The 14,453-nt window shown below is 40.0% G+C and overlaps 1 protein-coding gene across 2 annotated transcripts in view; it reads left to right on the top strand.

Moving 5' to 3' along the window:
- The first annotated feature begins 5,211 nt into the window (after nucleotides 1–5,211).
- The window catches only part of LOC139118982 (retinal guanylyl cyclase 2-like), a 99,375-nt gene continuing 90,133 nt past the window's right edge, over nucleotides 5,212–14,453 (top strand). For both annotated transcript variants that reach the window (XM_070682584.1, XM_070682583.1), the window contains exon 1: nucleotides 5,212–6,156. In XM_070682584.1, the coding sequence (XP_070538685.1) occupies nucleotides 5,436–6,156 (721 nt within the window). In that variant the 5' untranslated portion in view covers nucleotides 5,212–5,435. The remainder of the gene's footprint in view (nucleotides 6,157–14,453) is intronic.

Raw genomic sequence — 14,453 nt, forward strand, 5'->3', positions numbered from 1 at the left:
TCTAGTGGAATTATATCGCAATACTCTGCTAAACTATTCAGTCCTTCATAAAAAAAGTTTTTAAATTCAAAAACGGTTGAATTGTTGGCAATACTTTCGCAATGATCTCATGTTACGCGACTGTCAAGTAGTGTTATCTTTCAAGAGTGGGGGAACTTAACTGAAACGAGTCCGAGCGAAAGTATATACGCAATGTAACATGAACACCTGAATTCAGACAATTGACAGTGACTTACAATGCGTCAAAAAAGTCAACAGATGAAACGGTTCGCAAACAGAGAAGAAACGTAAGTGTGAAATTGAAGCATAGGGACGCTTTCGGTTTCATCGTCAACAGGACAAACAAGAATTTCTGTACTATGGGCAATCTTAAAGTTTCTAGGATGATATAGTCTTTGTCCATACCAACCCCCGAAACAGAACAACAAAACAACAACAACAACACCTAAACAAAACAGAAAAAACTAAAAACAAAAAACAAACCAAAAAAATTTCGAAGCAATTCTTAAATTTCTCGAGTGTGGTTAAATGTAATAGGCTGCCAAGTTGTGTTTTTTTCTTGCTCCTTAGCAATATATACATGTGATGGAAATGCTCCAGCGGCTCTGGAAGTTATAAATGTAGACCCCGAGAGATCTTTTTGTTCATGGCCGTGAAGAGCATTACACATGTCGATCGAGTAAATGATAAAAATAGCCGTATGTGTAGCCATGGATAACCTCTAGCAGTTTGCAATATACTAAAATTGTGCACGGCACCGTATATGATATCTTCATGACACCCTACAAACAGATGCAACCGATGATTTTCGATGTCGTCTGCGATACCACGTTTGCATCGTGATCTGACAAGGAAGCTTCACTGACTGTCCTTGGTATATTGAGGGTACAGGTAACAGTATGTGTTTCTTTTACTCTTTAGCAATCCGTGCGTAAAGTCTCACTTGCGGGGGAGGGGGGGGGAGGGGGTTATTGCAAATGTACAGTACGTCCGCGTCAGTGAAAACCTCTGCATGGTCTTAGACAGACTAACAGCGTCCCACGTCTTCACTATGTATATAAGTAGTGAGGTACGACGCTCTTGTGAAAAAACGCGGAGCAAAATTTAACTCAGAAATTGAAGTTTTGCATGTAACAATCGCTATTTTGGATTTACATGTGGAACTGAAAGCCCACGTGCGGGGGTTTTTCATCGTTACAAATGGCAAACAAATTTAGCTGGTATATCAACCATGTATCTCACCTGATTTTGCACAAAGCGATGTCACGCTGACACAAAGTACACAAGAAATAACTAGCGTTTGAACAGAACAACCAGCGTGTAGCACGTTTCTTTTTTACGACTGTTGTAATTATCCACTGGGACTTTTTTTCATAAAAAGACTGACTCCATCATTCCTCTACCATACAGCGTTGGTATCATCAGCCTAGAACACTATATCTTTGCGGCAATATGGAATGAATAAGTAACTGCGCGCGCAGGACAGTTTCAAGAATACATCATGTATTTAAAGCTTACGTAATGTCGAGGCAAACACGATCGGAATTATTGAAAGGAATCTAAATAAAATCAAGGGAGATCACAAGCTGTGAAAAAAGAATCTGCAAAGGGACCGCAGATAGTCGACAGTAGTTCGAAGGATACACTAGAGTGTTCGTACACTGTGATATAAACAGCATTTTTTCAAAGTATGCAGGGTCGAATATTATCCTCAAAATAAAAAATATATTGATTGCATTACTGGGTAGGAAGAGATTAATAAATATAAACTCCAGTCTTACCATAGCTGGCTGACATACAAGGAATTTTCAATTTACTTGGGGATTTGGATATGCGATGAAATGTTAGAAACTTAAGCATCAAAGCATCACCGATGATTTTAAACCTTTCTCTCGATGACGCATCGTCAAGATTTTCAACTTAGAAGTCCGTAAGATATGAAGACTATGAACCCGACTCCTCATTACAACAGTCAGTCACGACTACCGAAGTATAATCTGAGCGTAGAAAGCCATAGCTACAAATTTTCGAAATTACACCTTCTAGTGAATGGCTCTCCCCATCCTTCCTTCATTTTGACTTCAGTGGCACGGCTTTTCCCGCACTATGCTACGGGAATTAGAGTGTCTGTGTCCCGTGGATAGATACCTCTTCCAACGTGTTGTAAAGAACGTAGACAGATTGTGCACCTCTAAAAGCAAAGAGAACGCCTAGCGCAATACCTTGATCCTATAAGTCATGTTACAGGAAGTTCGAAAATTATTGGGAAAAAACCGGAAAAAATCTTACCGGGCTAAAGCCTTTTATATGCAAATGACGAAATGGTTCTGTAAAGGTATGATTTTAACTCTCTTGCGGTTGAGCGTCAGCATCGCATATTTAAAGATTTCAAACCCTGATTATTATTTGTTATTACAAATATCACATATGGGTGACCAGCGCGGGCGACCAAGAAAATTGCAGAATTTGCAAAACATCAGAATTTGATCAATGACAAAAGCATACATCTATACTCTAAATGTTCCTATGCTCCACCCCAAATAATAGGTATATTTCTCATCCTGGTCTTTTACAAAAATGATAAATGATGCGGTGACGAGCTTTTGTATTTTTGTTTTTTGAGCTCGACTATTCAACTTGCGACATGAGAAAACCCAAGTCAGGAAATGTTTACGTATAATAGTAATTCTGACATTTTACATTATGATTGTGATACAGTTAATATTAAGAACTGTATATTGTGTGCTTCTCATCCGACAGAAAATAAATGTAACATTTTCTGTCGTGCGTAAGGCCATACACAAAAAAATATATGTGTTTCCTGTAACACCACCTATACCTATACCCTAGAACATTTTCAAAACTTTTGAGTGAGTGCTCCAAATTTTATCGTATTTTATAGGTCTCAGCCGGTACACATATAAAAAAGACAAAATCCCTGACTTACCGACCCTAATTATGGAGGCATTTTACCGGAAACACACGTTTTCTTTTTTATTGTGGCCCAAAATGAACATTAGAAAAAAGGCCGACGCTGCACGTCTAGATCGATATCGATGCGCGCGAGGATGAGAAGCTAAACATTTCTTTTTTTTGGCCTAACTGACCTTTTGTTTTTGAAATACTGCTCTGTTTGTTCCTCCAACCGTTATGTTGTTCTTGTATGATGATTTTTTCGACGACGCATTGTTATTCTTTCAACATACACTCCATTATGGCTGTTTATCGATTAATTTTAAGCATTGTCAGCCTGTTCTGCAAGGCTAAATTCTGAATGACAGCACACATCATGATATCTACTTCAATTACCTATGCATTAAATCTTAATCGAACAGTAGCTATAGAATTAAATGCTTTTTGCCCTTTGCTAAACAATTATGAAATTAAGTTTTTGTTCACTTAATAACCGTACAACAATGCGAACGACAACCGTTGATGAGCGACGAAAATTGACAATAGATGGGCATGCTTCAGTAAGTGAAATGTGGTCTCATTAGGTCAGTGTTATCGTCAGCAATTTTAACAGCCTATATGTCCTACAAATTTGTCATGACGTCACGGAATTTAGAAAGGGACTATACAACGCCAATTGATTTAATCGTAAAGTATCTAGTGTACAATGATTAAGATATTGAGCGTACTTGGGCTAAAATGCCCGTTTCTTGTCTCGTCGCGTGGAACGAAAATCTGTCATACATCTGGTGAGCTGAGCGCATATTGCACACTACGTGGACAAAATGTGTTTACTGCAATGAACCTTCAAGGGACAAAGTCGGCCATTTTTCATGAACTTTGTTTGATGCAAGATACTATTTATATTGTTTGACATGTTGAAAGATACTGAATGAATGGGTGACCATGCATATATACATTCGACCCCGGTTTTAGACACGGTACATGAAACCATCGCGAAAATGAAATAATGGTCATGACCATTAATTCATTTTAGCCATGGTTTCATTTAATTTGTCTAAAACCGGGGTCGAATATATATATGCATGGTCACCCATTCATTCAGTATCTTTCAACATGTCAAACAATATAAGTAGTATCTCGTAGCAAACAAAATTCCTAAAAAATGGCCGACTTTGTCCCTTTAAGGTATACTGAAAACCATGCCGCTTAAGTACAGTAACCTTCTGTCAAAATTCGCTTATCGGAAAACACTTTGGCGACTTTCGAAATCTTATTGTTCCTTATTACTTTCCTACTGCTAACGCGGACTCCTGACAAAACTTGAAAATTATTTCCTATTTTTTAAACTCGCCAAAAAGCTAACAAAGAGAAATGCATGCAATTTGGAATCATAGACCCGGTAAATTTGACGTAATTTGCTGCTATAATCCAAACGCTTGGCCTATGCTCAGTGCTTTTTATCCGTGGATATGAAAGAGAGAAATATTCTTTGGCAAAAGATCAGAAAAAATTAATTAAGAAAACAGGAGTCTGAGTAGCTTATGGGGGAAAATTATGTGCTCGTTTTTCTTCTCTCCAAGTTGCTGGGGATAAAGACAACGGAATTCCGCATGCTCGCTGTTTATCTTTGAGCGAAGTCACGGTACTGTAGATCGGAAGTAATTTTTTTCGTTATGGTAATCCAAGGTGAATGTATGCTTACCGAAATGTACATCATCTATTAAGAGGAAACCCAACAAGTGTTCTGTCCGCTGTCTCATCAATCACTCACTTATGAATACTGTCACTAATCTGCATATTGCATACACCTACGTATTAAGAAACGCCTTGACACTGAAACCATGGCAACTGAATGATATTTTAACTGCTTTTTTTGAAGTCTGTATGTAAACCATATAATCGACCCATTTCACAGAAGTCAATTTCTTTAAGTTTGATTAATTAATGTGTTTTGACTACCGAGAGGCTGTCAAGATATGTACAACCGTTCCGCATCAAAAAGTTCACCGGCAAAGTTCATTGCCTATTGCGTACCAATGCTCTTTTTTACACAGCTCGGGGAAATGTGCGAACATTAATTTAATAAAAACCGTTCGTGGTTCTGCACAATGCAACGTTCCGCTGTTTCTTTCTTGGCGAGTCGGAGCAGCAGTGGCGCCGTTGAATATTTCATCTCCCGCTGGCGTTCACTCCTCAGTACGTTCGCCTCACACCCGCCGTGAAATGAAAACGACCTACATTTTTATGAGCCGCTAGGGGGTCTGTTTTCGACGGGAGTGAGTTGGATCGCGAGTCGAGTCGGGAACTTAGTTGGCTCACTGTCTGTCTCACACGTTGTCGCGTGTACTTTTCCTCTTGCGTGTCATTAATTGGGAGAGATCGGGAGAAAAAACATCACACCATCGGATGTTGCCATGGGAACAGAGGATGTTTTGCGGCGACTTTAGCCATCTGATCGAGCTATTCCTTGCTGAAAGTAACGCCACATCTTGACGGTAGAGTGAAGATCTCGCCGTAAAATGGGTATGATCCATACTCATAACCAAGTCAGTGGGACACGCGATATTTCCGAGTTGTTTAATCGTGTATTTTTTCGGACCTCTCTCCTTCTACTGATGCAGAACATATTCTTATGCAAGGGCGGTGAAAACTTTACCATCGGGCTGCTGGCTCCGCTGGGATGTGACTCCCTGTACTCGTCGGCAATGCCGCAGATAGCAACAGAGCTGGCCATTGACGACATAAAAAACAATCCACAGTTCCTCGCGAATATTAATTTAGAGTATTTGGTGCATAACAGTAGCTGTTCCGGTACGGGGGAACTTGTAGAATTGGTCGGCTTGCTGACCGAAAAATCTCTGGATGCAATCATTGGACCCGTTGATTACGCGGCCTGCGAACCGATCGCTCGCCTGGCCGGCTATTGGACTACCCCTCTGGTGTCCTGGACGTGCACGCAAAGCGAGTTATCCGACCGAAGCACCTATAGTTCGTTCGCAAGGACGGTCTCATCTAATGTTAAAACTGCGAACGCACTCTCGGCGATAATGCTTCGCTTTCGTTGGAAGTACTCAGTCGTTATTTCATCGTCGGATGCATACTGGCAAGGAACTGCCAGAGATATTATTTTCAGTCTAAGGCAGGCCAACCTGGTGGTTGTTGAATTTCTCACCATAAAATCGGATGCATCGAGAGAGGACATCGCTGCTGTCTTAGAACGCGTTCCCACCAACGCCAAAGGTAAGTTAATTAAGCGGTCGAGCTATATTCAAAAATAGCTGCGGTCTCAAGACGGGTGCGTGAACTCCCGAGGTTGTGCCAGGAAGGCAGAGTTGTTTGCTGAATCGAATGACGCAAATTCTGCGGACTGGCTTTATTTCATAAGCAATCGTGCAAATGCATTACGAAGCCTACGCATACTTCAGTTATCGCAAAACCCAAAGAATATCTCACAGTGTCCTGGGCGCGTGTCAATTTCACCAAGTCATATCTCGGTTAAGCATTCAATACGCGCTGTACGGTCTATTCTTAGAACAATAAGTGAAATTACTTTTCCGTGTTTTTTTTTTCCTGTTTCCGAGAATAATGAAAAGGCGAGTGCTGAGGGAGTGCTGTGTGTATCATGAAAACAAAACGCTGTGAGACTGCCGGCTAATAATGCAAACCGAATTCCATCAACGCGAGTTGTACTACTCAGCTGTGCCGTCCAGTCGCGAAATTTCAGACCGACTAATTCAAACGTTTGGCGTCTGCTAACACTTACTTTAATCACGTTGGGCGCACAGGAAATCGAGTGCGATATAATTAAAGCCAATTATCGTGCCTCTCTGTAAACCGAAATTTCAATTAGATCAATGGACCGTGCGACGGACAGGTGGAGATGCATGTACGCCCTTGACCAAAAGTGCATTAAAATGGTCATCTCTTCGCCAAGACTGTGAAAACCGCCACAGTCTCCAAACTTGTATCGCGTGTCAGACAGTTGCGTCGAGAACGAGCTTCCGTGAGAGCTGCTGGATGCTGACGATGGCTTCTTCAAATTTCCGCATCTCCGGTGGTAAGGGTTCCTGATCGCTCGCCATCCTTCCTTTTTTCGTTAATTTGTCATGATTTTTTTTATGTCAACAGTCCTAAAACCGTTCCATTCTTAAGTATAATGAAGCCTCCCATCCCAGCCCCCTTCCCCGGTATCCCCAGGAATCGTTCGTCATTGAGGCTTGGCCCAGTAGCTGTAAGATTTGATGAGATTTTCACTATTGCTGTTTTGCATGTCAATCGTAACTCCTTGTTCTACTTCCCCAAAGAATGTTTAAACACCCACTATTCAGCTTCTGGGCACAACGTATGTACGAGTAAAATGCACTGTTATTGTCTACGTATGAATTCTAGTCCGGACAAGAATTCACTTGTCAACAATAACAATGCAGCTTACACATGTACCGGCTGAGCTGAAAAGCTTGATACCGTGTATGTCTCAATATGTCTTGGGGAGTACAACAATAAACTGTAGGTGACATTGAAAACGAAAATAATGGGGGAAAAAAAGAGTTACATCTACTGTCATTTTCGTAAAATACATTTGCTCTTCTGGCTTGTTCCAAACTCAACGCATCTTTCGCCATGAAACACAGGAACTAAACACCCGTTACATATCATGAGGTCATTATCATGGGTTAACATCACTGCGTGGTCAGCGCAGCGAAACAAACAGATGTCTGTCGCCATGGAGACGGCGCACAAATGATCCATCAGTGTTAGCCGAAACACCCCCGACTAGGACTCGATGTAATGCCTTCGATCTCTCCGCATGTGCACCGATCGCCTCTAACGACAATGATTACTGTCTCGCCAAATAATCAGGCACTTTCGCGCCAGAAGTAAACTCTCTTGTCTAAATTTAGGAGCTGATTTTCCACTGTTAGATAAAAAAAAAAGATTAGGCTTGACAGAATAAGTAATTGATAAGTGCCGGCTAAATTTCGACAACCTTCCATAATTTTCAAAGATATGGCGATTTATGACTTTGCCGATACTCTACAATTACGACTTTGTGTTAACCTCATCACATTCAGAACGTTTATCATTGCAATCCATCCACTTACAACACATCTAAATAAACACTCATATATATATATATATATATATATATATATATATATATATATATATATATATATAACACTCAAATAGGTCTGTATATATAACACATATATGATTACATATATATTTTTTCTATGCATATATAATGGATATATAATGCACGCATCACAGATATCGATATATCTTTTCAAAAGGAATGTGTTATATATATATATATATATATATATATATATATATATATATATATATATATATATAAACTTACCCTTTGACTTATCCGAATGTCGTAAGGTAGAAAGCAACAGCAAATAAATTATCTATGATTGACAGCGTTCATCGGTAACTGACAGAGGATTAACTAATCTGACCAAATGCACTGAAATATAAAATCCGGACGTGTGGTCATCAGCTCAATAAACACTTTTACCCAAACATCTTACACCTTTTGTCATGCGCCAGTACGTGTTCAAATATGCAATTACCGCTGCCTCGCGCCGTTTCTCTGACGCAATAAGGACTCCTTGCGCTTGGTTTGGATATCTCCTCCGCTGTGGTGTATATTTGCTTCACGTGCTCTTGAGTTTGCTCGGGGATTCGAAGCTCAGCGTTCATCGATAAATCAGGTTTCACCGTGTTTCCGACCTGCTCCTCCTTGATGGAGGCAAGCTGTCGTTTCATTCCGTTTCTTCATTGCGTCTTATTGAAATGTAGAGAATGTTCACTGAGTTCAGGGAAGACTTTATTTTCCTTGAATTCCATCTGCATGCTGGTGGTATCACTGCCCTATTTATTTGATAGATCTAGATAGAGCAAGGGATTCCCTCGGAAATACTACCTTTGACAATAAATTTGCTCAAATTCTGCTGGGCTTTATTGACGTATACATTTCGTGTCAATGTTGCTGAAACAGTACTGTTTCAACTGTGACGCATGGCTCCTATGATTGCTTTATGCACAAGTTTATGACGTTTAAACTTTAATCGACAATAAATAACAATCATTGTGTCATTTACAGTTATCTGAAGAAACGTACATACATAATACATACATAATAGATACATATATAATAGATACATAGATACATAGATACATACATACACACACACATACATACATACATACATACATACATACATACATACATACATACATACATACATACATACATACATACATACATACATACATACATACATACATACATACATACATACATACATACATACATACATACATACATACATACATACATACATACATACATACATACATACACACACATGCTTGCATGCATGCATGCATGCACGCACTTAATTATTGTAAAAATCTCTTCCTCTTATAATATGAGAAGAACAATGGTTTAACGTATTCTAGGGTTGCCCTAAGGAAATACTCGACCTTTCATCAGCTTCGATCGACACGGTATCTCAACCGCGAGTTTGATTTTGTCTCTCACGTAGCGTCAGTTTGGAGACGTCCACGCTCTCGCAACTTTAATATTTGTCGGCTCAATCTTACCAAACACTTCTACAAAACCACACACAGTAAATGATGACTCTCAGAGGGTGAATCAATGAAGTGTAGCATACTGCCAAAACATTACATATGTAGAATTAAGATGTTTCTTGTGGATGAAATGAGAGTATATTAAGAATATCTTTTGCAATTATATTGACTGTGAGTGAATTCAAGTATTTGACAAGAGGATATCGTGTCGTCTGTTTTGGAATCCTCTGTTTTGAATTTTTTTGTTTTTCAGCACATGTCACGTGCCCGAAGGCTACCCCGTGACTTGCTGAACCGTATCAGAGTAAAGAGCCTTTGAGCTTGTTTCAGGCATAAACGGCAAAGCGTTACGTTCATGGATACACGTATCCGCTGCATTCATAAATTCCCTACTTAAACTCTGGAGGATCTGCTTTCTGCCTTTCCAGATGTCTCAGCGCGTTTTACCCCACGTCACGGAAGGCGATCGTGCGAGCAGTGCCCGGATGCAACAGGCCACCAGAAGGTATATGACGTCTGAGATCCGCACCATAGTAACGCGGGCACCGTGGTTCAATGAAGTGCAGACCGAAATTGCGTGACCCATGGGTTATAACTGTAACAATTCCAAAAGTTTACAATCTCGACAAACGATTTTACGATGGTTCGCTGGAAGGCTTGATACGTGAAAATTTTCACTGGGCCGTTCCCTCTAGTGTTTGCTCCATCTGGAAACAATTGTATGATTAATACAGTTTTGTTTTGGAAGAGAAAAATCTATACTGACTTGCGTTACTTAAAAAATAATTAAACACCTTTTTTGGGACTGACATCTATATTGGATTTGTGGAACGTATTGCTGTATTGCTCAGAGTTGTCGCCTGATGGCGTTGATACACGCAGCATAGCGGCGCTTGTTAACAACAATCGTTGATCTTTGAATTCAAGTTCTCAGGTCCCGTGTTCATTGCCGTGAAAGTACCCCTCTCCCCTTTCCTCGACTTGCACATCCGCCGCCTATTATTTATCGAAAGAATTAATTCGGGGATTTGATCTTATTTCAGAGACGAAACCAGATGCGTGTAGTCGTCTCCTACAATAAGACAGACTAATTGAAATGCGAGCTTTAATGTGTGATGAATGAATAAAGAGCTGCTGCTGGTAATTGTATTGGGTATCTTACAGTGTGATGTTGGCGCCTTAAATCAAGTTAACCTACAATCGTTTTCCGGACACTCTATCGTATCCTTCTACCATACTATACGTATAGCCGAGGTTGAAGGCGATTTGCAAGGTGTTTAGCAGTCCCGATAATCAGTTTTTGTTACCGTTGCACGCACTGCAAAAATTATATAAAAAAGTGAAAATCTCACTATTTGCCTAAGTAACTTAAAAGTTATTTTTATTGCAATGCACTTTCAGGATTTTTTTTTTTTTGAGGGGGGGTTGTGATTTTCCGAGGCTTTTCAACCACCCTTGAACTTGAGTGAACTCAAACGTAGAAGACAAATTGCAGAATATTTGACGAGTGCTTTTAACACCATCAGGTATTCCCATGAATTTATGTTTTATTTGGGTTAGTACGAACCCAGTAATTTAAGTAGGCGCAAGAATTCGTTTTATTTCATGAAGGTCGCGCCTCCAAGAAATTAAATCTCGATTTACAAAGCAGCGCATTCGCCATGTGAACGAGGAATCCCGCTTTTGACGCAGAGAAGTCTTCAGCTCATCCCCAGCATCGTGCGAAGTAACTAAAACGTGCAATATGACATTCCGCGTATGAAGGTTGTGTTTCTTCACCGATAGAAAATACTGTGATATTACCAAAAGCTTTTCGGCCAAAGGAGTGAAGAAACGCGAGGGCGATCATGAACAGGATCCCCATTCCAAATAACTTAGAAGCCAAAGAAGGGAAGGCTTGTTATCTTTGTGCGTCTGAATGCCCTGCAGTCAAAAGTTTACATCGGTAATGAATTAATGAACTGTCGTCAGAGCGGGAGAAAGATCGAGTTTGCTCATACGTATTTTTTGAATGGTGTACAGCGTCATGTTTAATTTGTTGTTCTTAATATTCAAAGTTCGTTTTCACATATCCGGAAAACACAGGGGACGTCTGAAGTTGAATTGGCCTTCAGTTGATCCACGTCTTCCGCAATCGTCTACTCACCAAACGTCTTCATTGCCGTTTGTGGCAACTTTGTCCCATTTGATAAGTGTTATTGAATTTAATTTTCGCTAGTGCTATCGAGCCACTCTTTATAACCATTCATCTATGAGCCTTTGGATACTCGCTTAATCATGCCAGGGCCAAACTAAGTGGATTCTTTGTTTTTCGGCCACTCAAATTTGCGAAAGGTTCAGGCCGGCAAGCGGTCAAACATATAAAGCACAAACTGACTTCCCACAAGTTCAATTTTTATTCTTTGGCAATTTTCTCATACAACATGCACATTTCTGTAACGATATACTTGAAAAGAGAGTGCGGTTTTACGTCAACACGTTGGTTGTTGTGCGAATGTTGGAGGAAGTGCTTTCTCGCAGGGCTATGGCTTGGATTTTTTTGACAGAATATCACCAAAAATGGAAAATTCTGCAAGAATGGGTTGTTTCCCACGTAAAACTCCAAAGCCTACGAGCGAGGGAACGCAAAACAAAGAATTTACTTACTATGGGTCTAATTCGTCACTGAACGAATAGACGTATTTCCGGATTTCACGAGACATTACGAGACATTACGAGATCTTGCATGGTTTCACTGTTGAACAGGACGTTGTCTTACGCAAGAGGAAAATGACATGTCGTGATCTGCTGCGTCTAAGGCCGTAGGAAAGTCATCAACGTTTACTAAACTTTACACATACCACCACACCTGGCCTTGTCTCACATCACATTTTATTTCAACGAGATCTCGCGAGACACTTTTAGTTCATGGCACTCAGCTGTGAACCCCTTGGCATCTTAGTAAAGAAAGCGATTCATTCAGTGACCATCAAAACGTGTTTCCTTCGCGAGATTTGCCCCAAAGAAAGGTTGCGTGTTTTGACAAAATGCGCCCACTCGATGGCATGGATCATTGTCGTGAAAGTACAGAAGCAAGCTAATTCACTCTGCTATAATGGGGCCCTTCTGAATAGTATTATAGTATCTTTTTCAGCATCTACATTGGACGAGAATTAATAAAATGCAGGGAATTTCTTCTTTCGAGCACCCACGTCCTTTTTACGCTGATAGTGATGAGATTTCTGGAAATCTTTTCATATTTGTACAACCTTGGAGATTCAATTTTACTTGTGACTTTTGCATTGCTGTTTTGCAAAGACCCTATTGCTTTCAGCGCACAAGAAGCGTTCCACGGGCACGTTTACTTAAATGCAAAATTGCAGTTGCAGATATCCAAGGGAAACATAAGCCGGTAGTAGGATAGACCAAGAAAAAGGCCTATAATGACCGTATGCAAATGTACATTGACACATTCGATAATGGTGAAGTAGTCGATTCCATCTTCAATAATTGGCGACAGCTACGTGTATGCTTGAACGGCATTCCTAGCATAAGCGGTTGCCTACGAACCGTGAAATGAATTGTAAAAACGGAATTACATATGTCTAGATACCCCAATATCCCGATAGAAAGTAAACAGACGCCTTCGTTTGTCCATCGAAGTAAAGAGTTCGCGTGTTCGTCTCGATGAACTAAACTTTCATGATATCAACGCGGTCAACAATGAAATAAGTCGATCGTGTTGCATATTTTCACGCCTAAACTTGTAGGTATTCTCTGCCTGCACGCACTACTATTGGAAAACCTTGCCAAGACTTTTGGCGCACGTACAAGGAAAACTATTTGGGAAAAATGCGTATGCTACTAGTCGGCCATCATCCATCATACCCTACCCATGTGTCTTATCATCACGAGAGAAAACCAACTTATTAGATAGATCAGGCCATGGAACATTGTTTCATTGCATTTTCTCTTTCATTTGATTCCTCTAAATCAATGCATCCATACATGGGATTCCATGCATTGAACAAATAGAATTATACAACACAGCTAAAATTGGGCTAAACAGAGAAAATAATAAAACTCCACACAGTTAATAAAGTGCCAAGAAAAACAGAAAGCTCGGTTAAAAGAAATTAACCCGGTAAACGTACCACCACAAAAAGAACAGCATAGCGAAATGAAAAATGCAATGAAATATAGTAACTTTGTTGATCTGAAGAAAACATTCAAAAGTGGAGACACGTTCAACAAGTTGAAATCAAATTTCTCATTTCAAAAGGGGGAAAAAACCCAACTAACCTTAGCTGCATGTAGGCCTATACAGTCACGTCATAAATATCAAGTTCAATGATGTCACCTTATGGATGTTTTCACGCTTTTCTCAGCAAGTGATCGATTGCTGAATTACCTTTAAGTGTTGGAAAACACACTTTTGTTAATCCGATATATAAAAATGTCAACCTGTATAACGCGGCGGAGTGGAAATGTACACTCTCGTGTAAGCGATCAAAATGAATTTACATGACAAAAGAAACTACCGTGGCCACCGTCTTTGCTTAATGTGTGCGTGTTCAAATGAAATGAATTGGGGGTAATTTCAAGGAAGTCTTAACTAGAAAAAATGATTTCATGACGTCAGTTTTGTTCAAGAATGCACATTAAGGCTGAGTGCCAACGACTTTCAGGAAAAAAATACACCGTTCCCTGATGTTTATAATGAATGACTTCAACAATGTTTGCATTCGGTGGAATGCAAATTACTCCAAGGACTAATACAACCCTTGGAAAAAACCCATGAGTGTCCCAAAGTTGGCGTTCTCTCTTCGATTTTATCCGCGTCAAAGCTTATTCATTAGCTTCCGTGCTTGTGTTTTTGCTCAATTCTGCGTAAATGTAAAAATTGTTCTAGGTTCTTGCTACACTAGTTGACTCGTATAGGGATGTCTTTG

Source organism: Ptychodera flava, chromosome 19 (genome assembly GCF_041260155.1).
Source record: "Ptychodera flava strain L36383 chromosome 19, AS_Pfla_20210202, whole genome shotgun sequence".
NCBI lineage: Eukaryota > Metazoa > Hemichordata > Enteropneusta > Ptychoderidae > Ptychodera > Ptychodera flava.